This window comes from Euleptes europaea, chromosome 2 (genome assembly GCF_029931775.1).
Source record: "Euleptes europaea isolate rEulEur1 chromosome 2, rEulEur1.hap1, whole genome shotgun sequence".
Classification (NCBI taxonomy): domain Eukaryota; kingdom Metazoa; phylum Chordata; class Lepidosauria; order Squamata; family Sphaerodactylidae; genus Euleptes; species Euleptes europaea.
In genome coordinates, this window is record NC_079313.1 from 51,959,593 (window position 1) to 51,978,490 (window position 18,898).

The 18,898-nt window shown below is 40.8% G+C and overlaps 1 protein-coding gene across 1 annotated transcript in view; it reads left to right on the plus strand.

Moving 5' to 3' along the window:
* COL24A1 (collagen type XXIV alpha 1 chain) overlaps window positions 1–18,898 on the plus strand; it is a 299,903-nt gene that overhangs the window by 123,511 nt on the left and 157,494 nt on the right. The window contains exons 19-21 of the mRNA XM_056845652.1: window positions 3,176–3,229; window positions 13,153–13,206; window positions 18,576–18,629. Coding sequence (XP_056701630.1) covers window positions 3,176–3,229; window positions 13,153–13,206; window positions 18,576–18,629 — 162 coding nt within the window. The remainder of the gene's footprint in view (window positions 1–3,175; window positions 3,230–13,152; window positions 13,207–18,575; window positions 18,630–18,898) is intronic.

An 18,898-nucleotide genomic window follows, 5' to 3' on the forward strand; every position in this document is an offset into this window, starting at 1 on the left:
GAGTGGCCGGGACTCTCTGCAACTTCAGCCTTCCCCTTCCACCTTACCGTGAAGTGCAGACCCAACAGCCCAGAAGCTTGGCATGCAGCGGCCACAGCTTGCAGCAAACGGCGCAGGTTAGGCGGTGGCTAGGCTAGCCCCTCCGATGACGCCACAGCCACGGTCTTCAAGGAGTGCCAAGAACCGGTGCAGAGAGCTCCACTGCTCAGGCTGACCACTGCCGATGGTCCGGCAAGTTGAGGTGGGCCCGGATGGTCCTGCCCATGGCCTCCTGGCACAGCTGAAAGGCGGCCGGGCAAGGGTAGGACAGAGAGAGGTCAGATGGCCTAGAGGCAGGCTTTCTGATGTAAGAGGGCCCTGCCTGGAGAGTAGGCCTTATAAGGCCTCAGAAGGGGATGGAGCCAAGACAGGATAGGGCGGGGTTAAGCCCAGCTGGCCCCCATAAAGCTGGAGAGCTGAGGCCAATGAAGAGGCCTTCCTGCTGCCTGTGGACTAATAAAAGCAAGCACCCTGACTGGCTCAGAGGAGGAAAACTCCGACTTCCTCTATGAGTGGTCTGAGTCTAAGGAGGCTCAGCCAGCGAGTCCCCGAGCTAGAATGGTGGGAGCTTCAGGAGCTGAGTGACAGGTGCCAGCTTCACAAGTCTGCCTTGTAGTATCTCAGACAGTCAGCCCATGTAGCACACTGTTGGCTACTGTTGAATGGTGATGGTTTTTCCAAGGCAAATATCTTTCCCAGCCTGGTCATCTGAGCTCCTAAACTGGATATGCTGGGGATTGAACATGGGATCATGCAAAGCACATGTTTTACCACTGAACTATAGGTTGTTCTATCAGTTTTGGCAGAGTTATTTGCTTCTTTGGAGAAGTAGGGAGCCTGAATCCTGTTGACCTAAATCCATACCTGGAAGAAACTGGAGACACAAAACAGTAGAAGAGTTTGGTTGGCTGGAGAAAAACTGAAATATAGCAGACATGATATCATTAATCTGTTTTATTCATATGAGAGAAAAAAGAAAGATTATGCTATTTGAATTTAATATAATTTGTAGATTACTGGAATAAAAAGGTATAAGGAGTGCACACATAATTTTTTCAGTATTGTGACTTGGGTCACATATAATGGAGTAACCATGGGTGTGCCATTGATGCCCAAACCTTGGATACAAATGTGGCTCCTGTTCTCCTCCCAGTCATATTCTTGGATTCTCTCCCTTATGTCTTCCTTGGCGAACTGCAGTGTGTTGTTACATTTGAATAAGATAAAGTCTGGTTTACACCGAGAATAGTTTGCTTGTAAACCATAACCGTAGAACCAACAATGGTTGGTTATTCTGTTTTCAAGGCAATTATGGTTTGTACAAACCATAGGTTGTCTGATTTGGATGTAAGAGTATTTGCCAAGAAACAGAATGAGAGGCAATTGCAGTGTGAAGAAGGAGAAGGGAGTGCACAGACCTTGTAGCCCCTGGCTAATCCTTTAGACCAACGGTAACATTTTTACTCTTTTCCATGAGACTCCTTGTATGCAACCTCTGTAAAGGCAACTCTCGGTAGTGTTCTGAGGTTATGTGTGTTATGCTGCCTCCTTGCCTTCCTTATTTTCACTGCCACCAAAGTCTCTTGCCTTAAAATTCATGGCTGGCTTAGTTGCATATGGTAGAATGACAGATGAGTTAGTGCGTGGAGGTGGCTATGAGGTAAAAGGGGATCCTTTATTCTAAATAAAACCGTTGCTTCTCTTAAACATAAATAGAGCTTATAATAAGTATAACAGCATAACGGTTTCTGTATGGTTAATAAGCTTTATGGTTTCAGATAGATACATAAGTGTAATGGTTCCAGATAGGTTCTCTAAAGTTCCTTAAATAGACCTAGCCACCAAGGTTTATTTTCTCACTTGCCACTTAAACTAATAACTTGCACAAAGTTTAACAACCCATTCCTAAGAACTACAGCTGCCAGGGACGGTACTGCCACAGTGCCTCCAATGAAGTTTCATGACTACTGCAAGGTAAAAAAAGGGGGGGTTATTTCTAAAAAATCGAAAATGAGGGGGAAAGCCCCATAGAAAACAGCGATGCTGTGCTACTAAAAAATCGTTGCTTTAGGGGGTGTTCCCCGGCTGAAAGGGGCTAGGAGGCTGCCTAATGACAGCTCCGCCCCCGGAACACCCCAGGAATGCCTCCTGGGACGCCGGCACGAGGACTTGCATTGGGAGGCTGCACCGGCGTCAAAGGGCTACGCTGCCGGTACAGTCCAGGGGGGGGGCAGCATCTGTGTCAGCTTGCACGTCTCAAGTGGCACAGACACTGGCGTAGGGGTCATGCCGCCTCCTAAGCGCATTCAGCCCCTCAGGAATGTGCTGTGATTTTCCTAATTTGCAACTTAGGCTCGTAATTTCCACAGAGACTTATTTTCCTCAGAGCACTCTACTGCACCTTACTCAATCCCTTCACACACTTTACTAATGGTCTCCCTCTCTACAATCTAGTCAACTCTGTCCTCATAACACACTTCAATCACCGATCTAGCTCCCCTTTTTTCTTACTCATGGCTCTGCATTTTAAATCACATACATGTAAAACTTCACATTAAAACGTAGAAATAAAATACAGACAAAATAATTACATAGTGAAACATCACACCACCGTTTATGTCTGAGCAATCGTCTGTTGAAATTCTGTTTTGCAGAAGATTGTACATTATCAAATATGGCACAGAGCCATAAAAGTTAGTGCAAAATAGGTAGCCTTTTAATTTGTGCACTATCTGTTGATGCAAGAGTACAGAAGCTCATGAGTTTTTAAACCAATAAATATTAGTCAGATAACAGGCATCAACTAATCTGTTTTCGATTTTTTGTTAAATGATTGCATACTTGTAATACACAGTTTTGATTGTCCTATATTTGTTGACATACATCTGCATGGAGTATTAGTTTTCTTTCATTTAGTTTATGTGTTTTGAAAATTATTTCCCCACTATTGTGACTATAAATGGGATACTTATTATTTCCTTTATTGTAGAAATGTCTTTAATCAATTCAAGAAGCAGAATAGTTGCTGCTTATTAAAAATGCAGTGCATCTGTTTGATTTATAGCTGTGTTAAGAATCAGGAAATATCTTTCGCAGACCTGCAAACTTTAATTTATAATGCAAGTTCTAATTTTAGGGTAAAATAGGAGATTCTGGACCGCAGGGACCATCAGGCCCTCCAGGACCAGAGGTAAGAAATTGTTTACTAAAAATTAATAGTGCATCCTATTTTGCAATGGATGCAGCACAAATACACCAATCCTGTTATGTTTGAAGGATGGCTGACTTGTGCTCTGATACTTTTTCAAATAGTCTAGTTCATCTTTTTACTGTATAGCAGGAGTCCCCAACCATTTTGAGCCTGTGGGCACATTTGGAATTCTGACATGGCATGGTGGGCACAGCCACAAACCGGCTGCTGCAGGAGGCAAAGCCAGCCACAAAATGATTGCCACAGCAGAACTTCAGTCATTCAATGAAGGCCCTTGTGCTGTGGTGGCAGCTGGTGTCAAAGTAACATAAAAAAATCTGCACAGCCAATGAAATCTCCAATCGTTCATCAGAAGCTTTGCCCTACCTGGGCAAAAGCCCTACCTGGCCCCACCCACTTCCTTAAAACACTTGGAGGACACCAGAAAAGGTGCCAGCCAGCCCCATGGCACCCACAAGCACCATATTTGGGACCCCTGCTGTACAGCCTTCAGCTGCTGCACTGTTAAATCTGGCCTGTGGTTCAAATCTCTTTGCAGTCACATAGTCACTCATAAGTCTGTTTACACCAGCGACTATCAGTTGATTCTATGATGACAACTCATGTTTGGAGGCTACATAGGTGTCCCTTTACGTACTGTGAGCGAATTGTAGTGCAGTCTTATGGACGCCTATCTGGGATTAAACATCACTGAATACACTGGGATGTACTTCTGAGTATGCCTGCAGAGGATTGCACTGTTAGTGACTCTAACAGTCCAGTCAAATCTGAAAACTATGGTTTTTCCTCCAAATATGACTGCAAAAAAATCTTATATCCAGGAGTATACAAGCTCAGGGTTTAATACCATATTTTGGGTTTCATATTAACTTCTCCCAGCCTCAGAAAAACACTATGTGAATAATATAATTTGATAATATAAACTATTAGTTGATTTGACTATTGTTTTTAGGTAAGCAACTTGATGGCACTTAACACGCCCGCACACCTCTGTCACTGGCTCTTCATTTAATGCAGGTGTTGAATAAAGCATGTGTGAGTTTAAACATCATGCTTATATAGTGTTTGGCTCTCATACTTTGGCTCTGATTCACTGCTTCATTCAAGATCCTAAAAAAGGACCTTCTCTTATGCTTTGCGGTATATAAAATATTTAAGTCTGATAACTTAATTGATTGAGCTGGGAAGTTGCTACTTTTTTGTGTGCTTAACATGTAGAACATGTTACAGTATTCCATTCTGGAAGTTACGGTAGCATAGATCAATATACATGTACAGGTATATTTGCCCCAACGTTGCAAATGTTGACTCCTTGAGGCTATTTCAGATTGTGAAAACGGTGGTGGTTGGAGACTAAAATCCTCCCTTCCCTCGCATTGCAGTGCCAATAGGAATTGCACCCCTGAACATGATTTTTAAAGGGAAAAAAATGTTGGCAGCTCCCAGACTGCAGATGAGCTCTAAGTCAAGGCCTTTATAGGATTTTTCTCTCATCACTTGGGAAGTCCTTACATTCCATTCTAAAAGTCTGCTTCAAAGCAGAGTTTATTATCTCCTCAAGATGCTCGTCACTGTGGTCTGTAACTGGAGTAAAGAAATGTGTCATTATTTTCAACAGATCCTCCATCTTATCTATATAGTAATTTTATCTGAAAATGTTCACTTAATTCTGTCTTGAAAGTAACCCGTATGGGAATCAGCAGCCACATGTTTTGTGCTCAGAGTTCTAGAATTATAAGAAAAAGGGTGTGTTTCAGATGAAAAATGGTGTAACAAATGACACTTCTCAAGAATCACTTGGTTGATCTGAACCATTTAACTTCAAACAGTTTACTTTCAGGCATATTTAATCTCATACTGCTGTGTTTTGACTGTAGGTAGAAAGTGCTGAAAACTTTGAGTTGGCCACTGACTTCTGCTTATAAATAATTTTTATACAAATCTAACAGCTGTTCCTTTTGAACATGAGTTCTTGTATATAGGGATATTGTTTGACTGTCCAGGTTCTCCAGTATGGATAGCCCATGGGTATTTTAATTAATTAGCAGGCTTTATTACGTTGGCGGCCAGGTTAAAATTCTAGTAATAAGAGACACTGGGGGAAAGGGGAGCCATGTGTTTATGAATTAAGACACGTTGCCTTAAAATAAGAGACATCTGGTAATTATATGTTGCACATAGGCATGTACATTCACATTCTAATTTTGCTTTAGGTTTTGGAGACATTAAAACTCTTTGTGCTTTGTACTTATCCACAGAACACTTCTGCATCTTTAACTTTCTTTCAGATTAATTAATTACTTTTTCATATATTAAAAGTTTCTATTTAAATGGCCTTGTGTAATCATTTATGTTACCACTTCTTGCCCTAGTTCATGCATTGAAAAATGCTTCCTCCAGAGTAGCTCTGCAATCTTAGAGGAAGTAATAGCTTGGACCCACTGCTAATTTTGGCTGATGGAAAGCCCTTCTGTGAACAGAGTTTGACTCCCCTCCCACAGTACCCCAAAACACTACTCCTGGGGGACGGGAGACCCTAGGAACAGCATGAGTGGGAAGCTGGATGTCAACAACAAAAAGCATTAAAAGCTCAGTATTCTATATTTCTGTTGAGGTTTGGGCTTAGGATATAAAGTTACCCATTTAGTAATGCCTGGGTATTTTCTGGGAGAATATACTCTGATGCTTAAAAATTCAGAGCTTTATGCATGTATGCTGTTTTTAGCATCTGTGCAGCACATATTCTTCAGACTAGTGCTAGAAACGTGACACATAATCACTGACTACCAAATGAAATGAATGCAGTTTACAAGAACAGCAACCTAGTTCCTGACTTCTCTTGAATCCCCTATCGGGCAATTTCTAAATCAGGAAATCTCTCCAATGTTCCAGGGGCAGGTTCACACAATGCAAATATGTCACACAATGACAGTACACCTGCCCGAACACACTACACAAGGCTGCACACTACATCCCACACATCTACAAGAACCAATTTAAAACTCTTCAAAAAAGTATTGTTTTTTGGTCAGCTATTCTCTACTAAAACCAGTAGATGCTGGTCCACTTAAGAATTGTATTTATTTATTTACTTTGTTTATAGTCTGCCTTTCTTGCTGGAACTCAAAGCAGATTACCCAGAATAAGTCAATAGAGTCATCATGACACATTAAACAATGCAGAAATTACATAGTAGGATTCGACTTACAATAACAGATGGTGTGGACTGTGTACAGTGGTATAGTCTACAGTCCCTAATCCTTACCTCAAGCTTCTTTCTGAAACATTTTGTTACAGTGCATCCCTATTTCCTGTGCAAACTTGAATAACCAAGATTTGGAGTCTTTGCCCATCATTATGCCTCGAAAGTAGTTCTGAGAGCCCAAAGAGATTTTAAACTTGCTTTTCTCAAACAGGAGCACTCCCCTATGCTGCATGGCTAAGTACTTTTGAAAAGTCAGACGTTCCACTGGACCTTTTACAAACCCCTTGTGTAAACTCACATTTTTGAATGACAGACACTTTTTTGAATAGTGGCCACTAAGTAATTAAAAGGTTTTATTATGAATATTATGGTGGGGAGGAGGTTTATTCAATGAGTGCTAAAACTAGCAGATGTTTGTTTAGTAGTTACATTACCACAAAGAAATGGTGCTATTCTTCTGTGTTTCTCAGCTTCTAGAAACTGAGATGCAAAATTAATTGCTCATGCCATTTTAAATGAAAGAATTGTTGGGAGTGAATTTGATGTGGATTACAAATTGAATGTTTAAAATCTTTACTTCATGTTGCCTTCTTCCCTAGGTTTTGCATTCCTTTTAACTTTCCATGGAACTTTATAAATGACCCAAGGTTAAAAAAAATTGCCAATGTTTCATGGGAGTGTTTTCATTGTTAATTTTTCTTAGACGGACGTTTCTTAGAAAAGCAAGGGACATGATTCTATGCTGCCAAGAATATTTAGCTATAGTTGTTAAGAATTTGCAACTCTTCTTTTAATATGGGATTTGGAGGGTGGTTTTTTTTTACTTTGTGTACAAAGAAGGAAGAAAAGAAAAAACTTGTGCAAGTTCACACTGTGCCCCGCTTTGGAGCCCTGTTGGTAGGAATAGGATATTCTGACATGTCATATAAAACATGGAGAGGAGATTTCCTCCTGCCATGTGTAGAATCTGCACCCAATTTGACAGTATCGTTTGTTGCCAGGTTATTTCTTGCCACCTTTCTAACTGGCTACCAATTAAGCTAACTGGTTAATTATACTATGTTCTTGGGGCAGTTCATACTATAAGGTTGGATCCAACAGAAGAATTCATGGAACACATTGGTTAAGTGGGTCCCTCCCCACATTTTCCTTCTCCAAGCAGGCTGCTGTTCGTCCCAAAACTCTTCTCAGTTGGTTGAGAGTCTCTCAAACAAAATGTATCACTGGATGGGGGGAATGCAATGATGATAGGGAATCAAGTAAAATGTTCTTTTCCCCTCTCTTCAGCTCATAGCTCCCATTAGTAAAGGAGAGAGTGAGAGACTATTTTACCAGAATGCCCCTTGTTGCTGCAGCACCCTGACTTGTGGTATGTTTAGCTTGTGAGACTCTCCTGATCCCCAGAGAGGAGTTTTGGGATGAACAGCAGCCTGCTTAGAGAAGGGAAATGTGGGGGGAAATCTGCTTAACCAGTGTGTTCTATGAATGACCTAACTCTTTCTGTAGGAATGAGTGGACCAGCAGCTCCTTTTATAACTCCTCAGTTGAATTTCAAACCACCAGTGGTCCAGCTTGTGCTAAGTCCTAGATAGCTCCTTGCAGCAAGTTTCCTGATCCCCAGTACCCACTCTTGCTATTCAACTCCAGCACCTATTTTTAGAGTCATCTGCAGCTCAACCTTCAGGTGATTGCAGTGCCTTAACTCTTGGCAGAACGGGGAGTGAATGGGACTAGGGCTGTTGATTTGGTTCGTCCTGAACTGAAAAACAGCCGAATTTCCCCTGATTCGGTGGTTTTTAGTTCGGGACGAACCGAACTCAAAAATGGCGGCCAACCAGGGAGCCGAATTCAGCGAGTTCGGGAGTTCACGAATAAATCCGGCCAATTCGGGGCGTCAGTAAGCAGCATAACCGTTAGTAAGCAGCATTCTCCTCCCCCGGCCAATCGGTGGCCAACTGGGTCTTCTTCTGGCCAATCAGTCAGGATTGAGTACTGGAGGAATCAGCTGATGTGCGGCCCGGCCGGGGAGAAAGAGAGAGAGGGAAATCCTCGTGTGTGGGGGGTGCTTGTGCACATTCACTCCTTTCTGTGGCTGCAGGGGGGCGTATCTTTTGGGGTACAGACCCCAAACTTTCAGCAGAGATTCAGACAAGCCTTCTTAAGAGACCACCCAAGTTTTGTAAACATTGGGTCAGGGGGTCCCGAGATATGGACTCCCCCCTTTTTTCCCATGGCTGCAGGGAGGCGCATTTTTGGGGGTACAGACCCCAAACTTTCAGTGGAGCTTCAGATGAGCCTTCTTAAGATACCCCCCAAGTTTTGTAAACATTGGGTCAGGGGGTCTTGAGATATGGGCTCCACCCCTTTTCCCTCCCCTCTTTTCCATTTCCGTGGCTGCAGGGGGCGCTTTTTTGGGGATACAGCCCCCAAACTTTCAGCATAGCTTCAGACAATCATTCTTAAGATACCACCCAAGTTTTGTAAAGATGGGTTCAGTGGGGGCAGAAATATCGGCTCCCCCCTTTTCTCTTTCCGTGGCTGCAGGGGGCGCATTTTTGGGGGTGCAGATCCCAAACTTTGAGCGGAGCTTCAGACAAGCCTTCTTAAGAGACCACCCAAGTTTTGTAAACATTGGGTCAGGGCCCCCCGAGATATGGGCTTTCCCCTTTTCCCTTTTCCCTATTGGGATGAATGGATCACCCTGTATGCATCTCCAGAGCAAAACGTCCCGTGCTTAAATGAAATCGTCTTGGATTACCCAGTCCTCCTCCCAGCCCCTCCTAATGGAACAGAAGACAGCCACAGTAAGACCCCTTTGGGGCTTTAATCTATACTTTTTCTCCTGTGTGTGTGTGTGTGGGGGGGAAGCAGAGTCTGTGTGTGGGGGGGGAGGGAGCAGTTTCTGTGGGTGGGTGGGGGGTAAGCCAAAGGAGGCTTTTGCCCATTCTGCCTGGGGTGTGTGTGCCCCCTCGAGTCTCTCTCTCCCTGGCTTGAGGGGGGGCTTCAGTTGTGTATCCTCAGGTTTTCCCCTCATTCATAAGATTGGTTAGATCTATGTTGATCCTTGCTCAAAACTGATTTTCAAATGGTGACTTAAGAATGCATTTTCCTGGTCCCGAATCCGATGCAAAAGGGGAAATTCCACCCCCTCCTTATGCTCCTTATGCATAGCTAGCTGCCTCTGTCCCTTTCCATGCTTTGCACAGTTGCAAAGGTGTTGCTTTACTTGTTTGTGTTGCTTTGCAGCTGGGTTGCTTTGCAAACTTCTCAGCTGTTTGTCGGGGCTGGGAGCTTTGTGCGTGGGCGGCAAGCTCTGCTCAGAGATGCACATTAAGGGTGGGGGGACCCCTTTCGGGGCCCATATCTCAGCCCCCCCCCCGACCCAATCTTTACAAAACCTGGGGGGTCTGGCAAGAAGGGTCCTTTGAAGCTCTGCTGAAAGTTTGGGAACTCTAACCCCAAAAATGCCCCCCCAGAGCCACGGAAAGGCACGGTCGTGTTTTTAATGGCTTTATTCGGCCAAATTTTTTCCCCGAACTTTGAATTCCCACCGAATTGCACGGACCCGAAGTGGGGGAGTTCGGACTTCGGCATATGCCAAATCTAAATGGGCTATATCGAATTTTTTTTAATTCAACAGCCCTAAATGGGACACCTCCCCTCCCCTAGGAAATAGGGTGAGGAATAAGTCAATCTGAGACATCATTCCTAACTCAAGACTCAAGGAGTTTAATCTTCCTCTTGTGTGCAACTAGAGAAGAATACATGCTAGCCTGACCAAGGGTAAGGAAAGGGAGATGGGTTTCCTGGATATCTTTTGTATTTCATAGGAATTAAAGGAAATCAGTTTTTCTTATATCTGTAATCCGCCTAGCCCCACTGCAGTTATCTGTTTTGCTGGAAATCTTTGCTGTTAGATTCCTATGTTTGTATCATCAGGAGAGCTAGTTCCCTTAGAGATCAATTGGTCATGCTGGTATGAAATCACAGCCTTTCCAGTTGAACTTAAAGGGACATTACTCATGTGGTAACTATGTTAACTGCAAGCAGGCAGCTCCAATTCAAATGTTAGTGATATAGCTAGTCAACATCAATCAATCAATCGACCTTTATTGGTATATACTCAGAAATATGTCTTAAGTAGTATAGCTAGTCAACATACTTTTACACTTAATAATTTTACTAATTGCAACTCAGCTTATGTTATTTATGTGTTGCAATGTTCTTGCGATTTACTCTATGTAGGTGTGACTACTTGTCCTTTAAAACAGATTATCAGAGCATCATAGTACAATTAGAAACCAAAACATGGATGCTCCTTTGGTCAGTCACTTCTTATCTTTGAAGCATGAGCCTACTGATTTCAAATTCTTTGTCACTGAGAAACTGAACTTCAACCTTTTTTTCTAATTATGACATGGAAAAACAGCTTCAACAGAGAGAGGCCTTTGGGATCTTTACAATAGGTTCCATACTTTCTACTGGTCTCAATGGTAGGTTAGATTTATCAGCCTATATTTAATGGACATGTTTTTTATGGTTAGTGGACATACCTTATATGTTTAATCAGACTCGTTAGCTTGTTTTAAACAGCTAATTTTTGACAGTAGGGTGAGTTTCTCTTTAATGCTTTTGGTCTTTTCCACCATCACATATTGCCTTAATCATTCCATTACAGTCTTGTTAATCCAGGGTAGGTGTGCCCTTCCCTTCTTATTCCTTCTTATTCCTTTTTCCTAAGCAGCATTCTCATTCATGTATATACAATACTCACAAAGATTGACCTTTGGTAAGAGCCATAACCTAAGATGATTATTAGTTGGTTATTGTTACATTGCTTTAGATTGTACCTGCCCATTGCCTTATACAATATACTTGACTTGATTCATTCCTAGTTGGTTATCAGTTTTTTCCTAACAATGTTGCTTTGTTATTTAATGGTCTCATTTAATTGGACTGATACGTTTATAATTCTTTTTACAGGTTTATCTTTTGAAGTTATACCGCACTACATACTATTAATTTGCTTTTGATTTTCTGGTATATAATATGTCTCTTATCTTGTATAATGTGTTTGAATTTAATGGTTTGCTTCATTTAGGTTATAATATATTATTTATCTACAATTGCTTATTTATTGTAGTCAAAAGACCAGTTCAGCACAGACTTTAAAACTCTACAACATTCAGTTTCCCCCCACATAAAATGTACAAATCCAGTATTATTTAAAATTCACACACTGTATAACAAACAGATATTAGTTCTAAAAAGGACTGACTAGTAAAATCATAAATCCCTGTCCTGCTCTGGGGTAAAAGTATGACTCAATTTGGCTTTTCTGGTGATACACACCAGTCTGCAAAACCTGGCTACCTGTTTTGTTATCTCTGGTGAAGCATCGTTGAGAAGAAAATTTATCTATTTCGTTAAAACCTGTGCTTTTCTCTAAAAGAGGGCCTAATATCTTTCCACGGACCTCCTTATAAAAACTACATCTAAAATGAACGCGCTTCACTGTTTCCAATTCCTCAGAGGCACAAGGATATAACCTTTGTGAGTAGGGGATTAAAAAAAAAATCCCTCCAGAAGGGCAGAGCCGAGCAGCGAGCTAAGGTAAAAGCTCTCCTGGTATTGATTGCTTCTACCCTCAAAAGGTATTCTGCAGGGCAAGTTTGATATTTAGTATTTATCAGTGCTCTAAATAAAGGAGCATGCCCCAGATCTGTCTGTCTTTCTATGTCTATTATTCTTTGTTTCACTGCTTGTCTGGTGGCTGTATAACCCATTTTCAGCAGATTCTGAGGGAGGAGGCCTAGAACTTTTAGTTTGCTTCTTACTGCAGTAATCCATCTGGACATAAACTTATCCTCCAAAATCAGTGGGAGCAACCCACATGGTATACAATTTATTTTGAGCCATAAGTGTAATGAAGATATTGCAACCCTGGCCTCTATTTTTATTTGTTCAGTCTCCAGCCTCACCATGGTGTTAGATACATAATTTGGCACCTGCAATAGAGCCCTAAGGAATTTAGTTTGGGTTCATTCTAACGGTGCAAAGCAGGAAGGTGCTGGCCCCAAGAAGGACCTGTATAACATATGTGCGACTGTTTTTACCTGGAATAATTTGAGGGCAGCAGGGACATGAATTGCTTATAACAGGCTTCTAAATTAACCAGGGCAAGATTGTTCATGACTGATGAAGATTCATACGTTGAAATAGGAACTTAGCCAGCATCCTGTCTTTTGTTGGGTGCTCTTCTCCAGCTTGTAAACTTTTTTATAGAATTGCCATATTGAAGTTGTATATGTTATCTGTATTGAAATTTTACTTGCTGTATTTGGCTTGTAAATCTTTCGATAGTGTTCCTATTTGTTGCCATTTTTTGATTTGTGTACATATTATGGCACAACTGTGTACTTTTGTAATTACATTAATAATCTTTTGTATTTGCTATTATATTTTGCAATTTTTGAATTATATATATACCTTTTGGGATTTTTGATGCTTCTGTTTTTTTTAGACCTCTAGTACTCTGTTGTTCAGAGGTTTCCTCTCCCTCTTTTTTTTGTTCTAAAAATGCTGACATTAATGAAGGGTAACTCAAACACATGACACATCATTCACATTTTTCTACCTAGGGTCGCTGGACCAATTGACCAGTCATAATAAAAACTTTTTTTTTTTAAAATCCTAGGGTTTTCCAGGAGATATTGGTGTTCCTGGCCTGAATGGCCCGGAAGGTCCAAAGGTAAGGAGTTATAAAATGTTGATATACATTCTTCCATAATTTTTTTCCATAAATTTTTTAGACTTTGTAAGCAGCCATGGGAGCTTGTTAGTTGAATGATGAGATAAAGTGTATAAAATGAAAAATAAAATAAATAATACTACAAGATAACATATTGTCTTTCTTTTAACATAATGATAATTATTTATTACAAAGTCACTGTTCATTTACTTCTAAGGTCTTAAGATAGAGATCATTCTGAATGTGGAAATTATCTAAATCCTTATTGAGAAAAGTTGCTGATCTTACACATACAGAGGAACTATATCACTCCAGTCTTGGCCCAGCTACACTGGCTCCCAATATGTTTCCAAGCACAAATCAAGGTTCTATTACTGACCTTTAAAACCCTATATGCTTTGAACCCAATATACCTGAAAGACTGCTTACTTCCTTATGAACCAAGCTGACCACTGCAGTCATCTTTGGAGGCCATGCTTCTGGTGCCCCCACCTTCTGAGATTAGGCATGTAGCAACCCAGGTAAAGGCTTTCTCAGTTGGAACATTCTGCCCAGGGAGACTCATCTATCCTCTTCTGTTGACATCTTCCACCATTGGATAAATACTTTTTTGTTTTCTTTGGTGTTTCCCCAATGATCCCTTCTTCCTGCCCAATGTTTTAATTGTTGCTTTTATGCATTTCTTTGTATTTTAATTCTGGCTTTAATTTTTAATAAAACAGGGTTGTTGGTTTTAATGGTTTTTAAGATAACTTTATTACATATGTTTTAATTTGTTGGTTGTCTTGGTGGCCATTATGAGGGCAGAGAGGATGGGTATACATTTTTTAAAATAAAAAAATACATGTATTGCCTCAGTAAACAGTGTAGAAGATTATGTAATGCTGCTGTGAAGGTTTGAGGCAAATCAGTGAACAGAAACTAGGCAAGTAGGTTTTCCCTGGCTGAGATTCTGTCCCTACCATGAGCTTGGAAGCCTGTTTGCCACATCAGGAGATATTTGAGTCTGAAGGGAGCTTCTACAGATTTTGACACAGGGTTGATTGATTACAAAATTACTGTGGCCTGCTCATTATGAAAATTCTTCTCTGGCTCAGTGTCTGACTAGACCTTCTGAGGAGGTGTGAATAGCAACCATGGATGCTGGCAAAAAGATGGTGATACAAGGAGCACATGAGCCTGAATGCCAGATTCTGTCCTTTTCACTGTTAAACTTCCATATACTGCCATCATGGTTTTGACCTTTCTGGTGAAAACAGTCTTCCCAGAGGAAAAACAAGCATTCCACACACAGGTTGTGCTACTGTTATTTAAGAGCTGAATTAACATGCCCAGGAGCCTTAATGGGATGGCACCAGCAGGATTGTATCCACGCTGTGCTCAGGGATTCAAACCTCCATGCAAGATAACATTATAGGAAAGAATGTCAACAGCTCCTTCCTGTTTTTTGGGGTAGCATTCTGGGACACATGGTTCCAATGAGCATAGAGCAACCAAGGCAATCCCAGCTGAATCTCAGTCAAGGGTACCTGACAGGGTGGTCCACCACAAAATCCACTAAGTACATGAGGTTATGATTAAGCCAAAATCTGATCAGTGATGAGTTCAACATGTGGTGTCATCATGCAGATGATGAGGTAAACACATGGCAGCTCATGGCCACAGGCAGCAAATTTAGAAGTCACCACGGACAAACAACCATAGACACCATGGTCTGAAATAATCATTTGATTAGGATGTTATTTTCTTCTGTAAGCACAGTTCAATCTAAATACGCCCTATATGAATTTTGGCTTTCTCGTTATTGTTATCAGATTTAGGGAAAAGCCCCCTTCAATATGAAAATATTTGCTGTCAACCATTGTTCCAGCACAGTGGCACATACACTAATGTTATCCCAGTGATGCAGGCATTTATAGGGATAAAGATACTTAGGACCTGGGAGTATGGTCATATTTTTCCTTATTGCCCCAAATTCCACTGTGCCAGTAGATTGTTATTCACCCATATCATAGGCAAATTGCTGACGTGTTAACTGAAATATCCATGTGTTGTTTGATACAGCAGGAATAACTTCTGTGGAGAGACCTCATGATCTCTATAGTATTTTGGCTCTTCAAAACGGAAAGCTTGGACAGCCGTCTCTAATCAGAGAAAATTGGTGGCTTATGTCTGAGATGAGCGCTACCAAAATGGAAAAGCTTTTACATAGTCCATAATACTGAGAGACTAGGCCTACATGAAAATGGAAATGTTCAGCTTTTGGGCTTCCAGCTGTCTTGTGTTGACTGCGGTTTTAAGGAGTTTCTTCTTTCCTTTATTTTTGGAAGACTGTTCTGCCAAGCTTCTTTTTTCCTGATTCTTCTGTTTTATGCTTCCTCACAAGCTAAATGTGCAGTAACTGCCAAGAGAGCAGGACAGACATTGTGTGTTTAATATGTTCGCCCTCCTGAATGAAAGATAGCCATGTTTCATTCTGTTTGCAAACAATAGATTGTCTGTTTCATTTTTTAAAATTCAAATCCTTGCTGTATTAATGGATGTTGTATAATGTAGTGGTATAATTACATCCCATTGTGTAGTCATTCAGTTTATCATGTAAACAACATTTTGTGAAGTATTTTTATCTTGAGCCTCTGTGCTCTGATCGACATTCTTATATAATAAGTGTTTTCATTTAATTTGTTTTCTAAGATTTTCTTGGGATTGCTTTTGTACATGTGTATTTTTGTTGAGAGATGCTTGTATCTACCACCTTTTGACTATTCAGTCACAAGAGCAACAGAAAAAGTACACTCTATAAGCATTGTAATGTTTCCATAGCCATACATCAGTAGCCAGTGCTCATGACATCCCCATGCATTCACTGAATGCGAATGCATAGGGAGGGAGAGCAGGAGCAAGCACACTGGCCAGGCCCTCTGCCTCTATACAGTTGCCTGGTCCTTTGTAGGGTTGACCATGTGTATGAAGTGGCTGTGCGAACTCTCCCTCCCTGTGATGGCCACTTCCTTCACATGGTTGTCTCTGCAGATGACCAGGCAGTTGCATGGAGGCAGGGGGCGTGACCAGCAGGCTTGCTCCCTCTCTCCCTCCCTGCACATTCAGTGAATGTGTGGCACTGTCATGTGCACCAGGCTACTATCTCAAACAGCTGGAGCATTCTTTAAAAAACAAAAAAGATTAGGACTTCCAAATGATTAGGAAAATCAAATCAGTCAGTCAGTCAAAGTGAATATAGAAAATACAAAACCAAGCATTTATCCGTTATCTAAATGTAAAAGAAGATAAGAAAAACTTTTAAAACACTTGACTATTCCATTTAACTAGCAAAGTTGGGTGGATCCAGTGAACCTTTTCATCTGTGAAAAAGGGAGGAAAGATTCTCCTTTGAGTACCGGAAAGGCTATACTGGAGAACTATGGGACCTACATGGACAAAAGGTGATGAAAGAATAAGAATTGCCTGCCCTCAGAGAAGAATCATCTTCAGTATTTCAGCATGAGTTACTGACCCAGAGGTGTCTCCTGACTGGAAGAGAGCCAGCTCAGAGTAGAGACTAATGGAAAGACATAATGAACAGGCTCCTCTAAGCATGGGTAACCATTCTGTGTCTCTACAATAGTAGTGATCCAGTCGCACCCTATGTAGACATGCCAAACTAATTATCCCCAGCAGTGGATGATCAGAAGGGAGCAAGGCCAAAGCAGTAAGTCATACAAAAGCAGACTCTTTTATTGACTGGGTATTTTGGCTCTCAGATGCCTTTAATTATTGGGAATCACTGCTTTACATGTTGTAAAACAGGAAATAGTTTCTTTCCTATACTTTCTGGTGTTTTCGTTGCACTGTTTCCATCATATAAATGACTATTAAGACATTTACTAATCCTATGAAGAAAAAGGTTAATGGGAAAGTTTCATAGCCATGGGAAACACGTTATTCCCATTTGTAAGCTCTCTGGATTCTTTCAAGGCATGTTCAATAAATTTTTTAAAGTCCTTCATTTTATTTACTTAGCTATTTTTTAAGAACAGAGATGGATGGAAACTTCAGTTAATTAACTTGGTAGTGTTTCTAAGGTCTGGGATGCTTTTTTTGAGCAACTGGACTGAATATCATCTACAGCTATACAGCAGTGAAGAAAGCTGCTGTCAGTCTGTGTCATGTTAATTAGTAGGAAAAAATCAATCAGTTTATTGACAGGTACCAAGGAAAGAAAATCAGTAGCTATCCAAAAATATTTCATACGTTGCTAGACTTACAATTTAATATTTTGAATGTGTTTTTTGGCCCTTATCTACCATGTTAAATCCAGTAGTACCATTTCTGGCTCTCTTCAAGCCAATTTGAAAGTCATAAAAATTGGGGAAAGTGGAAGCACAAGATGTATCATACAAACCAATTTGTGAATCCCATCAATGATGAGATTGATAGCTTCAGTGTACATACACGGATCAGTCAGGATCCCTGTTTATTACTTTTTGCCTTATCAGACTTATTGGGGGAGGATGTATGCTGCATTTCTACTTAAGTTGTTGCTCTGTTCTTGTCTGCTTCTAATCAGTCTCTGCTAGGGGCATGTAATTTGCTGTGTCTTAGAAAAGGCTGCAGTTGGATCATTCAGTCAAAGGAGGTTGCTAATTCCATCTATACATAAGTCACATTTCTGAGCTTTCATCTTTCCAAATAGGAGGTATATTCAGAACAGTACCTCATGCAGTCGATGGGCTTGTCATGCAATCGATGGAAATTTCTGATTTTTTACATTGTAAATGTAAGCCTTTTTGTGTGAAAGAGAAATGCGTATCTCCGATTTTCATTGCTACACAATGTGAATTTGTTTTCACTAGGGAAAGGCATACTGGGCACGGGACTTCAGTTTGTTCTTGAAATAGCATTTTAGCAGTGCAAATAATGCAAAAGATGTGACAAAGATTAGCTGCTGGATATTTCACAGTTGACATATGGAAGCCTGTGAACCATCTTTGCTGTGAAGTACAATGTCCTGGTCTTATTCCAGACCTGTACGTGTTAACTCATTAAGTTCAGTGCAACAGGCAGGTAATGCAGATCATTGCCTTCTACATGGAATCGTTTTCCCCCAGTGTAAGCAGTTTCTTCGAATGTAAGCTTGTACTGTACAACTGCAAATTATATGTACATAATTGTAAGCATATTGAACATTTACACAGAAATTCCACTGGGCACAAATTTACTAATTTTGGCTTCCTGAGGAAAATAATAAATTATGTGACTAAGAGAGAATGATGTTTTCAGCTCTTACTGTTTTACTCATTCTAGGCTTTCTAGATTAACATGGTTGTTCATTGATCTAAAATATTTTTGGTGTATGTGTTGTTACTTAGGGAATTCTAGGGGACCGAGGACCTCCAGGACCACTGGGTCCCAAAGGAGTTGAGGTAAGATAGCAACATTGTTCACTCAGATATGCACATTCCCCCCCCAAAAAAAATTTTTTTTGAATTTGTTTTACTTGTGTGGTTACTTTTGTTTTGGTTTGCAAAGATATCAACTTTCAGTTCTGGCAGGTGTTAAGTAGAAATTGTTCCACAGCACTTTATTATTTATGTCAGTGGTTTCTTTGCAATGTTTCAGGAGCTGCATCTGGCATCTTGAGCACAGAAATAAGAATTAGGTTTTGCATTCTGAGGTAGAATTAGACATCAAT